Here is a 22712-nt window from a genome sequence, read left to right as displayed (position 1 = left end):
AATAATAATAATAATAATAATAATAATAATAATAATAATAATAATAATAAATTTTATTTATATTTCCCGCCTCTCCCTGTGGATCGAGGCGGGATTACAGCAAAAAATTCAACAATACAAAATGCAAATACAATGTTATCTAAAAATACAAACAATAGAACGGTCAGCAATACTGCTACCAATCATTAAAATATCCAATCGTCATCTGTTCCCATATTATTGATTCGGAAATGGGGGTGTTCTTTAGGATCAATTATAGCAGATCAAATGTATAGGCCCACCGGAATAGTTCTGTATGAACCTGACTGAGTGGTCTTATAACAGATTTCCAAGAATTTCTGTTGTGGGCTTTTGTTCACAAATTTTCAGTGTCTGATCATGATAAAAATAAAAACAAGAGGACAAACCTTTACACCCTCCCTTCAAGTCTTAGATATTCTACTTTTCAATGAGTGTCTCCTGCCACTGACTCTGTTTGCAGGCAAAGAGCTGTGTGATCATGTTCACTGTATGTCATGTGTGTTATGGAGCTGTGTGGAAACCTATATTTTCCCAGACTCTCTCAGGGTAAGAGTATTTCATTTTTAATTTCTCCCCTTTAAAAGTGTCATTTAAAACATATCCAAGATTTGGCATACAATAAAAATATAACTTAAAGGGGACACTTAAGGGGAACTTTAGTAAGGCTGTTAAAAGCTATAAAGCTATTTAAAGCTCTTAAGCTCCTATTGGTTCAAGAACATTTATCCTGAAAAAGTAGTGAAATTTGGGGGAAATAGCTCACCTAAATTTTGGTATATGATTGTATCTTACATTACATATACACTGAATAACTTGTAATTTACAACTAAAAATCCCAAACAATCCTACTAGGCCAAAGCTGGCCATCTTAGTAAAATCATGGCTAATCTTCTCTTATGAAAAATAATCATAGCATAGATTCTGTACAGCCTGGGACCATGATTTTAGTGCTTATAAAAAAGGAGCTCAGTAAATAGAAACAGAAAGTTAGGAAATAACATTTGAAAGCTTTCTTTGTTATCTCATGATGTTATAATAGCTAGAAGAAACAAAAAAATATTTTAAAAAATTGGCACAGCAAGGGAGCTTTGCAACCCACTGAAGTGTAAAATTCTCACCAGTATTATAGACATAGGGGTGGAACAGATAGGCTATACAAAACAATTTTCATCCACTTTGAAGGTGGGGCATTTAGATGATGCACACCTCCAAAGCGGGTAGAAACCAGACTGAAGCTAAAAACTGGAACAAACAGAACTTGGGATAGTTCATCTTAGTATGGAAGATGCACATCTTCATGACTGCATATAAATGCCCCAAAGTGAATGTCAGGCTGTGGCAAACCAAAGAAATCAAAGTGCACCAACTCCGGTGGATGTAATTACAACATACACAAACCAGACAGTCCAACAGGGGGGCATGGGGTAAAGGGGTTTCCAGGGGGCATGTATGGGGGGCCTCCATGATTGTGCTTTGCCAATGTTCAGTGTACACTGTGCACCAATGCCCTGTACTGGTGGAGCATTGCATGTGCAACTATATGGCCGATCAAAGAGGTGGCCATGCAATGGGATGCCATCTAGGTGGGCAGTGGGAGGTACTTGGGGGTCGCTGGAGATGCGTTTGTGTGACACTGCACATGCATCGTGGGGAGGCAACAAAAAAATTACCCAGCGGTGTGGCTTGCTCTTCCAGGCAAGACACTGCACTAAAGAATCACCATGACCAACTAACTGTTCAATAATTAGCAGTTTTAGGCTCGTTTGACATCATGTCTCATCATGTTCTCTTTCACCACCCATAATAGGTTTTGATACAATCTCTGCACCATATAGGAAGAAGAGAAGAATAAAAGGGTAGAGTATTTGAACATCTGCATAGGAATGTTGATCCTTGTGAGGACAGAAATGTTTTTAATAATCTGAATTCAAATCCAGATAGAAGAAGTGACTATGTGTTGGGTTGGGTAACAGTCATTAGAGTAGTTTATATTGTAATATGTCTGTTGGTGTGCATATATGTGAAATTTTAATTAAAAAAAAAAAGAAGAAGTGACTATAGTTGAGAAAGCATCCCTTATAGCCACAAACTGGGGAAAACCTAGATAAGGAGTACCATACATACAAAAGGAGTATCACTGGCTATCACATGGAAAATTCAGCCTTGTGCTAGGGCACAGAGAATAGCCTGAGAGTTTTCTGTCAGCCCCTGCAGTAGCATGGTGTGACAGTGGTAGTCTAAACCCCATTCCAATAGAAACTGAAGCTTCCAAGAACCTCCTTTATGTTGTTTGCAGTTCCAAATCACTGTGAATTTGCCTGTGAGCACAAACAAGCAAGTCTGTTAACGTATCACACTGCATTCTTTGTGCTGACTCTAGTTTCTGTAACAATAAGGATATGTGATGGTTGGGTGGAGTAGGATGTGGTGATATTTCACAATGATAAAGTTCAGATTTACATTAAGAGTACAGTAATGCCCTCAGGATGATATTCCTCACAAAAAAATTCAGAAATCATTATGACAAATGGGTGTCATGATAAAGTCTTGTTTTTGATTATGATGACAACTCTAAAAAGAAAATGTTATCAAAATATGTATAGTCTTTGATTTGTAGAATAACAAAAACACTCAAATGGCCTAGTGAAAAACTTTGCAATTTTAGGATGGCTTATGGGAAGGAGGAGAGTTTGGCAAGCACTGAGCTAGACATATAGCACAACAATACCAAATATTCTCATGCAATTTTCACTTTTAGGATCCATAATCACTCTCTTGTTTCTAAGTATCTTTTGGTTCAATATAATAAAATATTTAAATGCCTGTTACTTGAATATCATGTGTAAAATATGTATGCTGAGTTCAGTATAGACAAAAATAATAAAAATAAAAAGTATACTGAACGCAAAAAGGAAAAAAGCCACCAATACATACTGTATATCTCTGCCAAGGGTTACTATCACTTTTAGTATTTGAACTTGAGATTTTAACATACAAATGTTATTATTATTTTTTGTTAGAATTTTGTTAGAATTTAAAATTAAACAGTCCAAAATGGCTTTCTGAATTCACTACAGTTTTGGAGATTTCTGACCATTTTTATTATCACCTATTTAATTTAATTTTTTAAGAGCAGGAAATAATTAAAGAAAATTCAGGTTACAGTAATTTTTCTGAGTAAGCACATTCTGAACATGAACTGAAAACCTTTAAACCTTTAAAAGCAAAGACACAAGTTATATAATTGGAATCCAAACACTGAACACCCCAATATTCTGTAATTATCTATCTTCAAATATTTCCTTAAAATGGCAAGTGAGAGTAATATTATTTTTAAACTAATATTTATACACATACATTGTTTAAAAACTAAATTCAATACCAAAACCATTAAGCTTCATTCAGAGATCACATTAACTTCCAATATAATCCAGTGGTGCCTCGGGTTACGAAATTAATTCGTTCCGCCATTCCTTTCGTAACCCGAAAATTTCGTAACCCGAAACACTTTTCCGTTAGCACTGGAAAGCCTATAGCTGCACTTTGCAGCATTTGAATTTCGCGCCGAAATGAATTTCGTAACCCGAAAAATATTTTGTAACCCGAAACAGTTTTTGCCAATCCAACTTTTTCGTATCCCGGAAATTTCGTAACCCGATCATTTCGTATCCCGAGGCACCACTGTATATTTTACTCACTTGAAGTTGCACATACGCCCATGCGTAAATTTTTGCTACTTTAAGTATAACAAAACACCAATTAGTGACCTATGAACTACAGATCAAACAGTAGTACAATTAATTTTATTTGGGAAGCAGATTTATGATTACTACACTAAATAAATCTGACCAACATCAAGTAACTCTAATACAGAATTAAAGACACAAGGCTATATTTGACAGGTTTTTCTTCTAACAGAACCTGGAACATTAGATTTAACTAATTAATTTGTGAAGACTAATTACTGGTAAGGGGTAATTAAATCATTGTCACTAGCACTGGGAAAGTGGAAATCTGATTCCAAGTCTTAATTATTAATGAATGTATTGATAGAATCATTCATCTTACAAAGGAACTATGCAAATTACTGAGAATTGTTTGTTTGGTTGTCACTATTGTTCCCTAAATGTATGTTTTATTATTGGTTACTTTCTTTCAGTGTATGGGTTTATTAGCGCACATGTAACCCTTTTAATTGTTGGTTCATCTGAGCAGATGGGGAAACCTTCAGGAAGAGACTGTTCTTGTAGAGTTCAGAAAGAGAGGAAGAACTCAAGCTGGAGAGGAGCTGTAGTTGCCAGGGCAAAAAAGTAGACACTTTTTCCATTGAAGAAGGTAATGGAATTTCAGTTTTGTATTTAGGAGGGAACAAAAGGATAAATTCTTTAAAGTATAATTTCACTATTGCATTTGCATTTATTCTGTCTTTTTATGTAAGGCTTTAAGATTGCATCTAAATGTTGCAACATTACTGGACAGCACAGGCAGAAGAGCCCTACAATCAAGTCCTGCTTTGGTCCCTTCTTGGATGCACAGAGCTTTGGGGACAGTGTATATGTGCTAAACTTCATCTACAGTGTGTCCTCCATATTCAATGGGCTTAGGGGAGCAGGACTCCTGTGAAAATGGAAAAAACACCATTACAAAAATCTTGCTTTTTTTAGCTGAGAGAACACCTCTCTAGGAATCTCTAGTTCCTCCAACACAACTCTGTGGTCAACATCCGTTTAAAGTTCAGCACAGAATTGTGCTGGAGGATCTACAAATGTCTACAGAAGTGTTCTCTCTAGGAATCTTTAGGTTCTCCAGTGCAATTTCTGGGTAAAGTTGACCAAAGAATTGTGCTGGAAGATCTAGAGAATCCTAGAGAGAACATATTAAGCAAAGCCATATAATCAAAGACACAAAAGCCAAAGCTACAAATGTGGAGGGCTGACTGTAATTTGTTATATTGTTGTTAAAAACATCATGGGACTTAAATTGTTATTGTTTTAGTAATATTTACTTATAGTTGGCCCAACAGACTCCAGAAAGAGGTACACAAACAAAAATTCGTGTCATATAAGAAGTAAATTCTGCTGAATTCAATGGACCTTACTCCCAGGTACATGTACAGTGGACCCTTCCCTTATATGGGGGATCCGTTCCAGATCTCCCCCCCCCCCATGTAAGGGAGAAAGCATGTATGCTCACACCTTTGTTTTCCCCCTGCGCAGCTTCCCGGTAGGCAGGAAACCGTGTATGGCGCATCCGCGTATAGCGCGGGTGCACTGTATATAAATTTGCAGCCAAAAGATTTCATCAGCAGAAATATTGAAGTGACTATCAGGAACAGGAATTTCAGGTCTCTTCCATATATTTGGATCAAAGGAACTTTAGTTATGTGCACTGAGAGTGAGAGAGAAAATAGAGTAGCCACTTCACAACATGGAAGGAAGGGGCAGGCAAAAAAAGTAAGAGGCAAATTTGAGAGATCTTGTTCTCTTTTCCTCAGTTTCTCTCTCATGCACCTCAGTTCAGTTCTCCAAAATCTGTCTTCAGCTGTTTACATTCCTCCACTCAGGAGGCATGCAGCCAGAGTTGCTTTCTCTTTTTTTAAGAAACAAAAAATCAACAGTGAACTTTCTGAAACTCATCTTCTTGAAGCTATACCTGGAACAAATAATGGGGTAAATATCTTATGAATTATCCTATTGGAATATTGAATGTAGTTATTTAAACCTTACTGGCAGAAATGAATTCAATGGTGCTTAATACCAGATACTGGAAGTCACTAGTTATACTTGGTAGACTACGTATGTGCTAATTCATTTCTTCATTTCCCCAGAAACAAATTGACTTGTTATGTTTTACTGTGCAGGGCAATGAATTAGCATACTGGCAGTCAAATTTAACCAGTTATTTCCAAGGTCAGAGTCCTAAATTTCATTTCTTGGCTAAATAAGGCTGCAATCAATTGAGACTCAATGATGCAAAGACAGCATTTCAGCCAAGAAGGGTTAATTTTCTGATAATTTTACTTTAGTATGGGCTAGCTGAAAGGAGATGGTCAGATATAATAACATTATCAAAAGTTGTATAAGGATCAAAGGAACTACCTTTTACTGAATTAGGCCATTAGTCATTCCTGTTCTGTCCGTTTTGATTGTCAGTGATGTTGCAAGGCCCCAGCAAGGCCTGAAATGCTCTCAATTAGAGATCGTGCATTGAAGCTGGGCATTCCATACACAAACCTTGCACTGTCTCACATCTCCTGTCATAAAACTAAAGTATAAACCAGAGTTTTATTTTTAAAAGCTTTGACCCTGGTCCAAAACACTTGCTCAGATGAACAGGTTGCATATATTCTACTTTGCACATACATTTATCTTCCTTTGTGTATGGAATGTGCCAGCTTCAATGCACAATCTCTAATTCAGAGCTGCTACTGCATGGTATGACAAACCTGATCTCTTATTGAAGAGCCCTAGGAAACTAAATTTGATGCTAACAACACTGACTATAAGTTCATTGTGGAACTTACGCTGTCCAGAAAATATTTTTAGTAGCAAAATGTTATATTTCTTTATTCTATAAAAAACACTAAATATTTAATCACATATGTGACAAATTATTCAGACAGAGCCCTTTTACAAAATATAAATATGTGCTTTGTACTCTGTAGACAAATGGACAGAAAGACTTAGTCTTATTTTGTAATCCTGCCTCCTTGTATTCTGATAACTATGGATTTGAAATGTTCCTTTAATTCCCATTATTTTATCAATAACAACTCCAAACATCTGTTTCCAATAATCTGGTGTGAATATCATCTGAGAATTCTGACCTAGAAAGGTCGTGCCCAGAGCCACAATCAGCAAGGATGCTTATGTTTTCAAATTGATGTGAAGTGACCCAATAACCTCCCTTCCTTTTATCCATGGGCATCCAATGAAGTAAATAATGCATTCATTTACAAACTTCAAATAGATGTTAATCATGCTATCTGAAAAACTTCATAAAAAGTTATACTAGCAAAATTTGCAATCAAATCAGTCATTTCAAAATCAGCACCTGCATGTGTGCATCTAACAGCTAACCATTCTCTGAAAAATATGTGTAATTGTAGAAGAAACATAAACTGAAGCTGTAGCCTTTCACAAGATCAAGACAAGATAGATGACAACCTGTAACGGTGTATCTTAGGGCTCCATGACTTCGGCTGCTTGTATTTGCAGTAAATTAAAGAAAGCTGAACCCATCTAGAGAGAAAAAACAGCAAATCAAATTATCTTCCTTTTGCCTATATGATATATATGATGGAGCCTTTTTTGGGGGGGGGGCATGTCATGCAGAATTTTATATATAGGCATACTGAAGTTATACATGTAAATGATCTTGCATAATAATAAAATAACACACAGCTCAGTGTACACTTAATAGCACTAATATCAACATGCTGTGATGGTTCCAAAATCTAGATTCTAATAAAAACTTTAAAATTCTAGAAAATGATATTATTTCATATTCACAATATTGAGAAAAATAAGATGGGAAATACATTAATAAACACATTATAATAAAGTTAGAATTTTATTACAATAAAATTTACAATATCTTTAAAATATTACCTTTCCTTCAACATGTGCTAATCAATAATATGCTGCACCTCTTGATGAGCATTTGTTAAAACAGAGCATTAACAGAATTACAGATTCTGATTTCCAATTCAAAGCTGCAAAATGTCCAGCTAGATTTACACCCTCATATCATTCATACTGTTAATCACATTTTTATGTATGTGAGGGTGAGTATTACAAACGTATGAACCTCGGAAGGTTCAACATATTTGGTTAGGTTCAGATAAGCACCCAAAAATTACACATCTTATGCTCCATTTTCAGAAATGCTCATTATGAAGCGGTGCAGCATGTTATCAATTTCATACATGCTGAAGAAATTATGATATCTTACTTTAAATTCCGACTATATAATATCATATATTCTCATCTTATTTTCCTAAATATTGGGTGCTTATCTGAACCTTACCAAATCTATGAACCTCCCACCTATCAAGTGAAAAACAGATTGTTTTTTCCTTCCAGGGACTTGTGTATAACCTCTACGCCAGCTGCCAACTAGCTTCATAAACATGTCCTGCTATTCTTTCCCCTTGAATATTAATTAAAACAAAAACTGGATTCAAAATTACCAAGGCTGTGCTTCAGACCCTCACATCACTATAAATTTTATCTGTAGAATCTCCTTGGTGCTTTTAAAGATGTCTGACACACAAAAAAGGAGTCTGGATTAAAAGTACCTTTGCAGCAGTCTGGAAATTCAGAGTTAGGAAACAAGAGACAAATAAAAAGACTAGTAGACATGGGTAGGGGAAAAATATGGCTCTCAGTTAAACCAATCATTCAAGCACAAACATAGTTAATTAAAATAGTGGCATAATCTTTTGGCTGTTTTGAGAATGATCTAGCATTCTCAAGAATACTAAAAAACGCTGCTAGACAGAAGCAACCTATGCAAACGGTTGGGAGAAATAATTCCATATCTTATATTATTACTTATTTTATATTTACACTGGGTTCTACCTAATTGTCATTACTTCACTGACAAGAGATCTCTGTCAGCATGACTGTGAAAGAGACAGTTTTGTGTGCGAGTTGGCTAGTTTATCACATCTCCTATCATATCAGCACAAACAGCTTTGCAACACTCCCTCCACCATTCATATGGTCATCCACTCACCCTGGCCTTAGGCATTTTTCTTCCTGTCTTTGTCCCTCAATAATAATAATTTATTATATTATTATTAAATGACTACAGTTAAAACTGAACGTATCACCTTATCACCGTACCCGACACAATAACCATATGGCTATACATACAGTCTGATCATAAAGGTCCTTCCTGGGCACAAGTTCATTCCATGCCTCTGAGGAAGCAGACCAAGCCTACAAAAGCTTATGATACAATGATGTTTATCACACTATACTCTTATAGTGCTACTATTCCACTTTGACTGCTCTAGCTGCCTCCTGTTGCATTCTGGGATTTGCAGTTTTAAGGAGAATTCTCTGCCTGAGAATTCTAACCCCTCCTTAAACTGCAAATCCCAGAATGCAACAGGAGGCAGCTAGAGCAGTCAGAATAGTAGCACTATAAGAGTATAGTGTGATAAACACCAATGTCTTTCACTCAGTCTCAAAGGTGCTCCATTCAAAGTTGTTTTTATAGTCCCTTCCAACCTCTCAATGCCATTTTTGACCAAACAAAGGAAATTGTGAAGTGCCTTTTCTGAAAGCCACCAGGAGCAGAGATTGGCCTCTTGAGTGAGTTATAAGATCTTCTTGAGCTTTTAATATCAACACTATCAATTTTTCAAAACCAGAAGTCAACTTATGGCTACCTCTGACTTTGCTCTCTCCTCTCCCATTTTTTGGCATTTTGTAAGTCCACATAGATCCTGGAGGTCCTGTTATGAAGGATCTTAATTGCCTACATACCTTCATTGGGCAGGAAAATGTTCCTATTTATTTATGATGTTTTTGAGAATTTATGCAATACATGATGTGACTGAGAACAGTGGAGTTAATCAGATCCTTTCATACTGCTGAAATTGGAATCTGCATTACGTGCACCTTTTTCCTGACTGTATGTGGTCATTTCCATTGTGTGAGCCATTTCCCCTACAGGAGTGGGTAATCTATATCCTTAACAGCCAGATACCCTAAGGGAGAGCATTTTGAGGAGTACACACCCACCTATTCTGTTTCTTAGGACTATCACCATTCTACACTATCTCTCTCACATTCTTACACATATTCCCTTCCACTCAAAGACCTCTTACACCCTAGATCAGGGGTAGGCAACCTGCGGCCTGCGGGCCGGATGCAGCCCGCCGAGGCCTTGGGACCGGCCCCAACCCGGTCCTGCCGCCGATTGCTGCCAGGGCCTTTGGCCTCTCGCGCGAGGGGCATGATGGGGCAATTGTCTATAGAAGCCTCAAAAACATGCATTTATCTTAACATTTTTTAAAAAATCAGCAAATTTTTTCACGTGTCCTCCATTTTTTATTAAAAAAGTGTCCTCCAATTGAAAATTTTGTCCTACATTTGTCCCGGTTTATTTATGTATTTAATTTTTTTTTTTAAATTATTTAATTATTTATTTTTTGGCTTCGGCCCCCCAGTTGTCTGAGGGACAGCAACCCAGCCCCCGGCTCAAAAAGGTTGCCTACCCCTGCCCTAGATAAACATACACTACCCTCCAGCACTCTCACCCCAGACATGCCATCCACCCAAAAGATTTCATCCAAGCCCACTTACACATTCCATCTACCTCCTACATCCTCCTGATATCACATCCTGCTCACATGAAACACACACATTGTCTTTTCTTCATTCTCCTCCACCTGATGGGTAGGGAGGATATATTTTGCATATCCAGATCTGCCCAGAAGCAGCCGTATCTCCTCTTTATATATGTTTTTTTCCTTATTGCCCATGAAAATGCTGAAGACAATGCTGCCTTGGTAGGAACTGTGGTAGGAACACATTTTGAAAGCATGTTTGGGAGAAGACAGGGGAGGTTCAGGCAGATATTGCTAGAGGCAGTTAGCAAATAATAGAACTAGAATCGATTATGAGGCAATTGACCATCTCATCTCCACCTAGTGAGGTCAACCAACTATCTCATTCTAGCTTAGCAGTTCCCCTTCTTACACAAAGCAACACTCTGTTCCACAGAAGCAAATGTACTAATCAGAACCGTATTTTCCCCAGAACACCACCTCCATCCACAAGTTATGATCTCACAGCCCAGAGGAAAGGGCTAGCCTTGTAAGTGCATGTCTGGGTCTGGAACTTTTACCCTAATGGAAACGTCTCTCTTTTTTTGTTCTGCCTCAAAGGTTACCATACCGTGCTACCAGCTGGCCTTGCCATAGTCCAGTTCTGCACCTCAAGAGGGGAATGAATGAAGTAGTCACCTCTTTAAAAGGTAAGAATAGAGTTGCCTTTCCTTTCTACTTTGTTCTTACTTAAAGTGCTATGCTATGAAACTGACATTTAAATTGAGGAAGGGAACAGGTACATGGTTTATTTCCAGAGAATATGGAGAGAGAAAATACTACAATAGTTAGATCTACAGGGAGATGTATAATTTCTAGATTTTACAGTCAAGTTATTGTTATGGGATCTTGAGAATTGCTCTTTAGGGAGTGATAGTTAGAATTTTCAGGTAAAGAGCTCCAGTGCCACACAAAACTACATCGCCCAGGATTCCATAAGGTATTGCTGTGGCTGTTAAAGTGAATCATGGTGCTGTAATTCTCAAGTATAAAAGTGCCCTCTTAATGTACCTGGAAATATAGTATTGGGCCTTTTTGTCCTCACAATGGGTAGACTAAACATAGTCCATGGATAATATGTGCCCCTGGCTCTTTTTGAGGTTCCCGGGGATCCCTCGGTGTTCCCACCAATATTGCTGCTAAAGTTTGGTGATATAGTATAGTAGCAGCAATACCTTTAAGACAGCTGTCTATTTAAGACAGCAAACTGCTTGTGCAATGTGCATACTGTCCTAGAAATCTTTCTGAAGTGCTAACAGGCTACAAAACAAGGTGTGCATTGCTTGAGTCCCTCGTTTCACTGGACCTAGGGAATTGAGGGGGTGGCCATGCATCTCATGACCACTGTAAGTTACCTATCCTTGTCTTATAACTTCTACCATATATGCTGCAACTTCTCCCTGTATCTGGAGAAGAGTAGTTCTCCCACTGGATCTCCAGTTGCCTTTTAGCTGGAATTTAAGCAGAATATCCATAGGTAAGAATATCCATTTTCATATGCTAGATAAAATTGCACCTACTACAGCACTACTACTAATGAGCAAAAGGCTTGTGATGGTAGCAGGATTGAAACAGTGTATCAGAAACACAGACAAACAGAAAGATAAAGGCATCTCCCAAGCTAATAGAACAGCTTATGGAACAATGCTTTGGGGTATTTTTTTCAAAGCAATTTCCAACTCAATGTTGAAAATATACAATTTTAGCTCATAAAATTTGTCTCTACATTAGGCTTATACAGAGTTTACAATTTAATTTTCTATAGAAAGATATGCAGAAAAAATGAATATAACTTTTAAAATTTATTTTATAAAATAAAAAATGTATAACGTTTTAATTGCTTTAATTATAGATTGCTGAGATGTTTCTTTAATGAAAATCAATAAAAATAATCTTTAAAAATTTGAGTGAAAGGATTGTTCTTTATTTTCTATTACCGTAGATGGAGAAAGGCAAAGGCAACCCCCTTCTGAACAAATCTTACCATGAAAACCTAATGATTTGGTCATCTTAGAGTTCCATAAGTTGGAAATGACTTGAAGGCACAAAATGACAAATTATAGGGGGTGGGGGAGTTTTCACCAAATGTCAACAGTTCCAGTAGACACCATATCTGATTATTTATACAGTATTATGTAACACTATAATATTTTATATAGTATTTAATACAAAGAGCATGGATAACCACAAATAGTAACAGTCTATATGCAGAAAGAGATGGGTGGAGGTGTTTCACTCCTTCCTAAAAATGTAAAAGGTTCTTTTTTAAAAAGATAGGTCCAAAGATAAAGCTTATGTGCTTTTTTCTCTTTAGAGATGGAGCTCTATTATCTTTGTACAATGAAAAGAGAATTTCAGATGTGATTTATACCCATACTAACTACTCCTAGATACCAGTCTTCCAGTTTCTGATTGTTTTTAATCATTTAAATTGTAATTTTATAGTTAAGTGGAATTATTGTGTGTTTTGTTTAAGGAAGGGTGGGAATAATGGGAATTATTTTATATTGTTTGAATTTTACTACTGTTGTAATCTTATTGGAGAGGCGGAATAAAAATAAATTGTTGTTGTTGTTGTTGTTCCAGGAGTAACCAACTTCTCCTCTTGAGAAGTTTCTGGTTCACAGATGGTAAAGTAGGAAGTCTTAAGCAGGAATTCAGAGATCAAAGCTGGAGAGAGACGTTGTTCATTCATACTCTCTGTATCAGTGCCTAATACGTGACCCAAGCTGCCTCACAACATAGATTAAGAACAAAATACATATACCTAAAAACAAATCATAAATCTAAAAAAAACATTTAAAAAACAATTACACTATCTTATTAAAAACAGCAATAATTTAAATCAATTTAAAAGCATTTGAAACATAGTAGGGTTCCTCAGCCTGGAAACAATCACTGAGAAGGCCCTTTTCTATATCCTCAATGAATATACCTGCAGTGGTGGTAGGACTAAGAGAAAGTACTGTACATTCCTTCTCATTTTGTCACCCATCACCCACAATTCAGCACTAGAGAACACTTGTATCTGCCTTGAGGAGGCAGTCCCTTCACCCTTCCATCCCCACAAATGAAGGCAAGTATGCAGCACTCATCTTTTTATAATTTTGATGGTGCCAGTCCTATTAGACCTCATTTCCTCTCTCTCTCTATATAATGAACTCAAAGCAATCTTTTTATTTATTTATTTTTAATAATTTTTATTCAGCCAACTATCTCTCCAGTCTTATACACTTATTATAACTTTTCTATACTTTTTCTATAGTAGTCCTTTTCTACCTAATGGATAGGTGAGCTGTTGCTCAAAGCATATTCACGATCCCTTCAACTTAATCCAAAACCTAAATGCAGCTGTCCATAAAGATCTTGCAGCCTTGTCTGGTACTGGGCTTCAGAATTTAAAGAAAGTAGTACAATTGGTGGCATGGGGGGGAGTACTTTGAGAAATACTGTTAGCCTATGGAATGGTGAAAAATGTGTCCGTCTGCACACTTGCTTGGTTGTCTCTGCTTCCTACTATAACGTGTACTGGAAACTTTTTTTTAAAGACAATCCAACCACTGAAAGGATATAAGTCCCTATATCTTTTCCTCTCCTGCTCAGATGATTTTCAGTTTAAAATGTCACAAGGGGAAAGAGCTGAAAACAACTCCATTAAAATCAAACCGCAACAATTTGATTAATGTATTAAAATGTTAAAAAGTGATACCAAGTGAAGAGTTCAAAGCCAGAGTTATTTATGTAACAGTCAGTGTGTCATATCCAAATTAAGGAGATGGTTACAAGATTGGTCTATGACCATAAATAAAATATAATAATAATATTGAGGAGAGCCAGGTTAAAACTTCTTACGGCCATAAAGCTTACTCATCTTGTGCTAGTCACTGTATTTTAGGATGCACCTACATTGTAAAAATAATGCAGTTTGACCCCATTTTAAATGTTGTAGCTCCATCCTATGGAATCTTAGGATTTGTAGTTTTACAAGCTCTTGACCCTTCTCTGCCAAAGAGGCTTGTGTCTCACAAAACTGTAAATCCCAGGATTGTTTAAGATGGAGCCATGGCAGTTAAAGTGGTGTCAAGCTGCATTATTATTATTATTATTATTATTATTATTATTATTATTATCATCCTTTATTTATAAAGTGCTGTAAATTTACACAGCGCTGTACATACAATCTTTTAGTTAGATGGTTCCCTGCCCTCAGGCTTACAATCTAAAAAGACATGACACAAAAGGAGAAGGAATGGTTGTGGGGAAGGGGATCAGGTCCAGCAGTTTTTCTCCACCTCAGGGGCCTGGACCAAGGCAGATGGACTGGAGGCTTGGCTTCTTAATGGATGGTTTAAAGGAGGCATCCTGGGTCAGAGAGGGGCTTGCCCCTGGGAACACTTCTCTAAACAATATAGTCTTTAACTCAGTTTTGAAACTGGGTAGAGAAGTGATGAGGTGTGCATGAAGGGGAAGAAGGTTCCAGGAGTAAGGGGCAGCAAGTGAGAAGGGACGAATTCAGGAGGGGGCAGTGGTAGTCCTACACTGGGACAGGAGACCTTGACTACCAGAGCAGAGGGTGCGAGTAGGAATGTAAGGAGAAAGAAGTCAGATAAGTAAGGGGGGGGGCAATCCATGGAGTGCTTTGAAAGTCAATAACAAAAGCTTGTACCGGATGCAGAAGGGGAAGGGGAGCCAATGAAGGGAGGAGAAAAGAGGAGAAACATGGTTAAAGTGGCAAGCAGATGTGACAATGCGGGCATTACTGCTACAATGTAGATGTACTCAATAGTTCAACCTATTGCACATGGCTGTTGCAGGGTAAAATGTGGTAGGGATGAGCAAGGTTGAAAAAACATGTACACTCCCTTGAGAGCCATGGAAGAATGGCTGGAAATAAATTTAGTAAATAAGTAAATATATGCTAAATGTAAGTCACCAAACAGACTCCTAGAATAATATGTAACATGTAATGCTGCTTCAAAATCTCAACAAATGTTCACAAGATCACAAGGACCTGCATTTGGGTAGAATGGCTCAGAAGCCCCCATGTACAGTGCCATAATCACAGCTCTCTAAAGTCCATCCAATGAATACAACTATACAACATTCTCAATACAATACTGAACATGTCGATTAAGAAGAGGTCAATGAAAAAAATGATTTGCTTCTTCACTGGTAATGTACATGTTACCAATTCTCCACTTAAACTCAGAACACAATACACCTTGTGTTGATACCTCCTATGATAAAGGTATGACAAAGATAAATATCTGCTATGCTTGGTATTGAATTAATTCTAAAAAAAAGATGACTACAGCAAAAGAAGATAGAAGAATAGCAATGTATGTGGACATAACATAAAGGAAAGAGGGAAGGAGAAGAGCAGGAAGAAGGGGATTTTAAATAGAAAGAATCAAAATTTCTTTGCTGAGAAATCAAGAACAAAAGACCTAGCCAATCAGCCAGCCAACCACACAAAATTTTTAAATCCATCATTATAAGAGCTGCCAAGAGTCATCCCAAGAATAATATTGTACTTATCACCCCGGGGATATTAAAAATTATTTCCCTTTGTACTACAGCTCTACCAGATGTGATTAGTGCAAGTGATTTAGTAAATTATTATATAGAAGGTTTTTTAGACTTGACTAAACATATGTTTTTTTAAAAAAAATATTTTATTTAAAAGGTATATAAAATAATATATAACTTGGCAACAAAAACCTACAAAATGTATTTTAATACCATTTTCATATTTAAACCAAGCTGATGACTGATACTGTACAACCAGTATAACTGGTGTTTTAGCCTACAAAAATATTCCACCAATTTTCTTAATTAAAATATGCCCTTATATTATTAAAAACTATTTTAAAATGTATACACTCTTATTACACTACTATAATGAAATAACAGTACTTATATTTAATAGAAAGGGGGTAAGGAAATATTCTTGCAACTTCAGTTGGTTAATTTTCCTCTGTCTAACTTCTCTGTAGGAATAATAATTACTACTGTTGTTATCTTTATAGTCTAATTACTATTTTGTAATTCTAGGAAGAAATAATACTGAAAAGTATTATTCATTACATAATATTGTAATCATACAATATTACGGAGCTTATCACTCAGCATAAGCTTTCGGACTTCTGAAAAGTGCTGGCGGAGCGCGGCTGTGACCCAGGCTGATGGTGGCTGGCGATTCAGCAGTGATTTAGTTTGCGATAATCCCATCTCCATCCTTCATCCCAGTTCCAGCCTGTGTGGCTGGAGCCAGTTTAAAATGCTGAGCAATAAGCTCCTACAATAATATCACTAAAAATCTCTATTTAAAATATAATGAAAGTGATATTATGAGTTTTGTATCTGAAAGTTTAATACCACAGAAACCTGGTCTACCAGACATTAGCAGCAATTTCTCAACTAACCAAAGAATGAAATGAGTGTTATGAGTTGGTTGAAGCTTTGAAATCATCCATCTGAATTTGAATAAAATTTCTCAGCCCAGTCTCACATACGAGAAAATTATACAAATGACTCAACCAAAAGATGCAGCATAAACACCCTTTGTTCCTTATTTAAAACAGTGCTACGGTGCAAATTACTAATTGAAAGGTATGTCACTGCTAAACATTTATATCATGAAGAAACTTCTACAAATGACTAAGGAGGACATATTAAACTTCTTACCCCATATTTACACTGACGTGATGTTGCTCCATACTGGAAGCGACACTGTTCATCAGCATCATACACCTGACCTGGGGCCACTGCAGGATAAAGAAAGTCACGCTTGGGAGGCTCATTATCAAGGCAAGTACCACGGCCTGAACTGTTCAAGATAAAGGACCAAAGAAATTATAAAAACTATTAATTTGTTATTGAAAGCAAAATACATACACTACCTGTCTCTTCCATGAAACAGGTATTACAAATAAAATACTCTGAAATGATACACTCAGCATATAGCATTAAGGATGCATTCAAACTCCAGAAATAATCCAGTCTGACACCATTTCAACCGCCATAGTTGAATGTGATGGAATTCTGGGAATTGTAGTTTTGTAAGATATTCAGCCTTTTCTGTCACAGAGCTATGGTGCCACAACAAACTACAATTCCCAGAATTTCACAGAGTTGAGCCATGGCAGTTAAACTGGTGTGAAACTAGATTATTTCTGCAATGTGGATGCATCTTAGGAAGAAATTTTAAAATAAATAAATAAATAAATAAATAAATATTCCCCATTGCTTAGTATCCTAATGTTAGAAAGGAAAATAATATGGACTAAGGTTTTCAGTCAGAAACATCCCAGGCCATAAAATTTCAGACCCGAAACCTTAAACCTAGGGAATACCCATAGTGATGTCACATGGAGTGGGCCCCAGAGATGTTACAGGAGTGGCCCCTGATGATAATACAGAGGATGGTTCCTGTCGGTCATTGAGCATGACACATCAACAACAATCGCTCAGAGTATTTCATTCAAACAAAAACAGGGAGTATAGCATATGAGAAAACTTCTCTCTTGTTGAAAATTAAATCTCAAACTCTGCATTGAACAGCAGGCAGTAGTAATCATTGCAGAGAAATACTGAGCTACCCCAGCACTTGTTTCCATAGAAGTCAGTGGATATGGTACCATAGAAACAGCTTGCTCAAGGCGTAGAATGAGTGTGCAGCTCAGCTATGAATGACACAAAACAAATTTCATTTCTTTATGGAAATATCCACTTTGCACTTTCTGAGAGTGCCACAGAGGAAAAAGAGGGGGGAAATGAATACAAGACCATGCATACACTGAAAAAACAAAAATCATACAAAACCATGTACAGTATATAGTTGAAAAGTGTACAGAAACAATATTTACATCTTACATCTGACAGAATACTCAAATCAAACACAGACATTATTAAAATGAAAACCATAGTACATATGTTTAAAAATGTGGACAAAAATATGCATTAATTTTCATGTGGGAGACAAATGAGTCACTTGTGGCACAAGTGTCAAAAAACAAAAATCCCTGTAGAAGATGGAGAAATTCCACAAGAATGGGACTCACTAACTTTCAGCTCCCTAGGTTGAGGTCTACACTCTGATCCAAACTTCATGTACTGCTCAAGCGTTTTGCTGAGAATTTTCTCTGAACATAGGCCTGAAACACACAGGCCAAAAGAAATGGCTTCCAGCCATGTTGGAGTCATTTATACATTGTATATCTTCAATGCAACTGGAAGCCACTCCAAGGCTTCATTCCAGTCCTTTAGACCAGAGCAAAAGGGAGCTGGGTAATTCAAATTCCCATGGCTTGGCTGGGGTCTGCCACTGGCAGCTCGCTTTTAGAGAAGGACCTGATCCACTTGCGGCCTGAGCTGCCTTGGGCCAACCTTCCTGGCCATCTGCTTTGCCCCATAGAAAGGGAATAATAATGTCAGTCTGAATTACAAGCTGGTTAACATTTAAACTAATAAGCAGAACTGGATTGTCACATTACTTGTTCTCATGAATTTGTGGTTTTTAAAAGAAAAATTGCATTGTTGGGATGTTCTGAATGTATATAGACTTCAATTGATAAACATATTTATAAGGAAGTAAGCCCACTGAATACAAAAGGGCTTACTTTTGAGTGAATATACATAAGACTGATCATATATGTATTTATTAATTTTATACAGTCACATCATATATAAAACATAATGTTTTATTTACGTTCACACATGCAAGTTCATACTTCCAAAAAATTCTTATGCCAACATTGTTTTAAAAAATTGTAATATTCCATCACATTTTAAAGTCTGTATAACCAATATTTTTTACTATCTACATACACAACTTTGCAAGGGGTAGAAATTCCATAATTTTCCCATCCCAGTGTTTTCTCTTTCCCTCTAGTTTCTGAAAATATTACAACTCTAAAATATACCGTTGATATGGATTAGTTTAGTTTAACTTTCAAAGCAGGAATTAAGAACTCACAGTCAGAGGAGACACTTGCATTATGCTTCAGTATTTTACTTTGGGTGTAGTGAGCTTTAGCTTCCTAGAAAATACTTCCTTAGCATCTATCTCAGTATTATTGTTGGAAACAGAGTATGACACAGATAGATAGGTAGAGGTAGAGTTGTGCTATTTGTTCTTAGTGATGCAACAATAAGGAATATTCAGTAGGCACACCACCTTCCAGGCAATAGTTCAAATTGCCAGAGCATCTGCAAGCTGGGGGGAAATTATTTACCCAAAAGCAATATATTGTGATTTGAGTGCTGGGGAAATAGACCCTTGACTGAAGCTTTCTGGAATCTATGCTTCAGATTGCACTTATTGTGCATGTAGAACTCAAAGATATAGACTTACTAGTCTGTATAATCAGTATATAGAGAGATCTTGTAGCACCTTTGAGACTAACTGAAAGAAAGAAGTTGGCAGCATGAGCTTTGGTAGACTAAGGAAGTCTGAAGAAATAGACTTTGCTCAACTTCTTTCTTCCAGTTAGCCTCAAAGGTGCTAGAAGAGCTCTCTATATACATTTTTGTGCGTGTGTGGGATATAAACTGATCATCTGGAAAGACTAATCCCATCCTTCAGCCTATTACTTTTAGGCATAATTTCAGTGGTGCCAAGAAGCAGAGCTTCCCATTTTGCTAGGAGCTGTGAAAGGATGAAGTGCCCTTTTGCCAGCTGTAGGAGGATGGAGATAAAGGACCACAATCTTCTGCACCTGGCACACAGGCCCTTCCCAGGTCTCAGCCCAGGAAGCTCACTGGAAATAGCCAGCCAATCAGGAGCTGATTGGACTCCCCAGCACAGATGCTGGAAGCAGAAATCTTTGGTCCGGTCTGCTGGGAAGCATGTAACCACTTCCCAGCTAAGACACTGGCCAACCTTCCTTCCCATGTTCTCTCCTTCCACTTCAATTGTACATGAGGGCTCTGCATATTTTTTTGTTATATGATAGCAATTCTGACATCTGGGTATTTTATTCTTGCCTGAGGTGACAGCTTAAGGATGGGGGAGGTGGAGAGTGAGGCCAATATGGGGATTTCTTAAAGGGGACTGAAGCATACTGGGAAGGCCCAGCTTGTGGAGAACGAATACTAATCCTAAAGTTAATTAGGCTAGAATTAACTAGACTTTTTCTAGATGTCACTTAGTGCCAAAAATATTAAACAGTATGCACATAGCTATGACAAGAGAGAAAACATTCTTGCTTCAGCACATGAAGAAATGTTGTACAATACAAAATAATTCATCATACATCTGAGTTAGCTATTCAAACATCCACCCACACCCACCAGGTTTTCACATTATTTTGAATGCAACCAACACATGTAAAAAAGAGCAAAATAATGAAGAGTTATACCCAAGCACTGGAGTGGGATTTCCTGGATTAAGATGGGCATGACTATTAGCTTTGACAGAACCAATCACCTGACTAAGGTCAGATTGCTCTGGAAAGGCATCCTTCTTCCCCACACTCCTTTTTTTCTTCCCCACAATGGATCAACACTGTCAAACCTGATAACATTGACTATTTCTTTAACTGTAAAGAATATTATATAGAGCAGCGTATACACAACTATGTGCAAGCATTTTTAGATCAGGCCTTAGGACTACATATTTTCTTTACCACTATATCTATCATATATTGATCCAGACAGGGTATGACTGTGTGTGAAATTTTTTCAAGGATTTAGCATCTCTCTGCAGAGACTACTTACTCTAAAAAACTGGTGATATAATCCCTGCTGCAGGCTGACCATGAGAAAGGGTTGGTGTTTGCTGTAATATGAGCTGCCATAAGTTTTGCTGCTTCATGACCTTTGGTCCCACAAGAATTTCCAATTCCATCATGGTTCATACCAAAACTGTTCAAAAGAATAGGGATGGGGAGTGTCTATTATTTTTAAATGGAACAGATAACCATTATAACATAAGATTTTCACATAGATGCAATATAAAAAAATAATAACTCAGTGAACAAAAACCAAACCAAATGAAAATGTATATAGGGATATAGATTCATTTATAATTCAGTTCAATAGCTATTAGTGCTTGAAGTTTTACACAACTCTAACACTGTGCTACTATTCACATATTTATTTTAGAAAAGCACTGACATATTGAAGTTTAGTTCATTCTAACCATTTTACTACATTTATAGCACAATGCTACCCATGGACAAGGGTCATTGTATTAAATAAGGCTTACTCCCAAACGTCTCACAATCTGATTGCATAAAAAGGATGCAAGGAACAGTGAACATTGTGTTTAGTAAACAAGTGTACAAAAAAGGTAGGAAATATTTTATGAGCTGAGAGGATAAATGATAGACAGGTTGAGTTTCCCTTATCCAGGATTCCGAAATATTCCAAACACCAAAACTTTTTCATGGATGACTGAGACATTGACACCTTTTGGTATGCTATGGTCCAATATGCATAAACTTTGTTTCATGCACAGAATTATTTTAAAATTTTGTATAAAATGATCCTCAGGCTATCATATAAGGTGCAATGAAATATAAATTAATTCTGTGTTTAGACTTGGGTCCCATCTCCAAAATAGTGTATTATGTACATATATGCAAATACAGGTATTCCAAAATCCAAAAAAAAGTAAATCCCAAGCATTTTGGATAAGGGAGATTCAACTGTAGAAGAGACCAACTATACATCAGATTAAATGCACGACTTCCAAATCAATCTGTTGTTGTTGTTTTTAATTAATTCAAGTACTGTATAGGGGAGCCTATACTGCCCCAATATTGGGGGAGGGGTGATATATGTATTACAAAATAGGAAAAACTACCATTAGTGTGAACAGGACCTTTGCTTTCTATTACTATTTGCAATGCAGCATTGATTTTTTAAAATAACAACAATATTGGTCTTATTTTTTTAAAACAAGGTAATTGTGAAAGACATACTGGGCATACTTATTTATAAATCTAAATTTTTAGTCAAAAAATTGACCCAGAAAACCTGAGTTGACTTATCCAAGGGTCAGTGTACTGTGCTTTAACTCTCTTTTAAAAAAAAAAAGGAACCAACTTTTTTTTTTAAAGGAACCATTTTTTTTAAAAGGTGAAAGGCAAGAATGTAATCTGTCCTGGAAGCACTGCCCCCCCCCCCCCCTTTTAGTGTCAGCACCAACAGTTATGCCTGCTGGAATTTTGTAAATTCTTTGGCACCATTTTCCTTCATTCTTTAGATCTTTTGTTACAAGCCCCTACATTTTTCCTTCGACTTATCTACGGGTCATATAAAAATCCACAATTTTGGCCTCAAAATTTGCCTTCGACTTATATGTCAGGTCAACTTAGATTTGAGTATATATGGTATTCCTCCT

At 36.8% G+C, this 22712-nt stretch overlaps 1 protein-coding gene across 2 annotated transcripts in view; it reads right to left on the bottom strand.

The window, feature by feature from the left end:
- Positions 1-22712, bottom strand: part of ADAMTS6 (ADAM metallopeptidase with thrombospondin type 1 motif 6) — a 177107-nt gene that overhangs the window by 66831 nt on the left and 87564 nt on the right. For both annotated transcript variants that reach the window (XM_042449962.1, XM_042449963.1), the window contains exons 10-11: positions 21083-21229; positions 17051-17192 (exon numbers count right to left, since the gene is read on the bottom strand). In XM_042449962.1, coding sequence (XP_042305896.1) covers positions 17051-17192; positions 21083-21229 — 289 coding nt within the window. The remainder of the gene's footprint in view (positions 1-17050; positions 17193-21082; positions 21230-22712) is intronic.

Source organism: Sceloporus undulatus, chromosome 2 (assembly GCF_019175285.1).
Source record: "Sceloporus undulatus isolate JIND9_A2432 ecotype Alabama chromosome 2, SceUnd_v1.1, whole genome shotgun sequence".
NCBI lineage: Eukaryota > Metazoa > Chordata > Lepidosauria > Squamata > Phrynosomatidae > Sceloporus > Sceloporus undulatus.
Note: the sequence above shows the minus strand (reverse complement) of the source record. Positions and strands in the feature narration are given on the sequence as shown.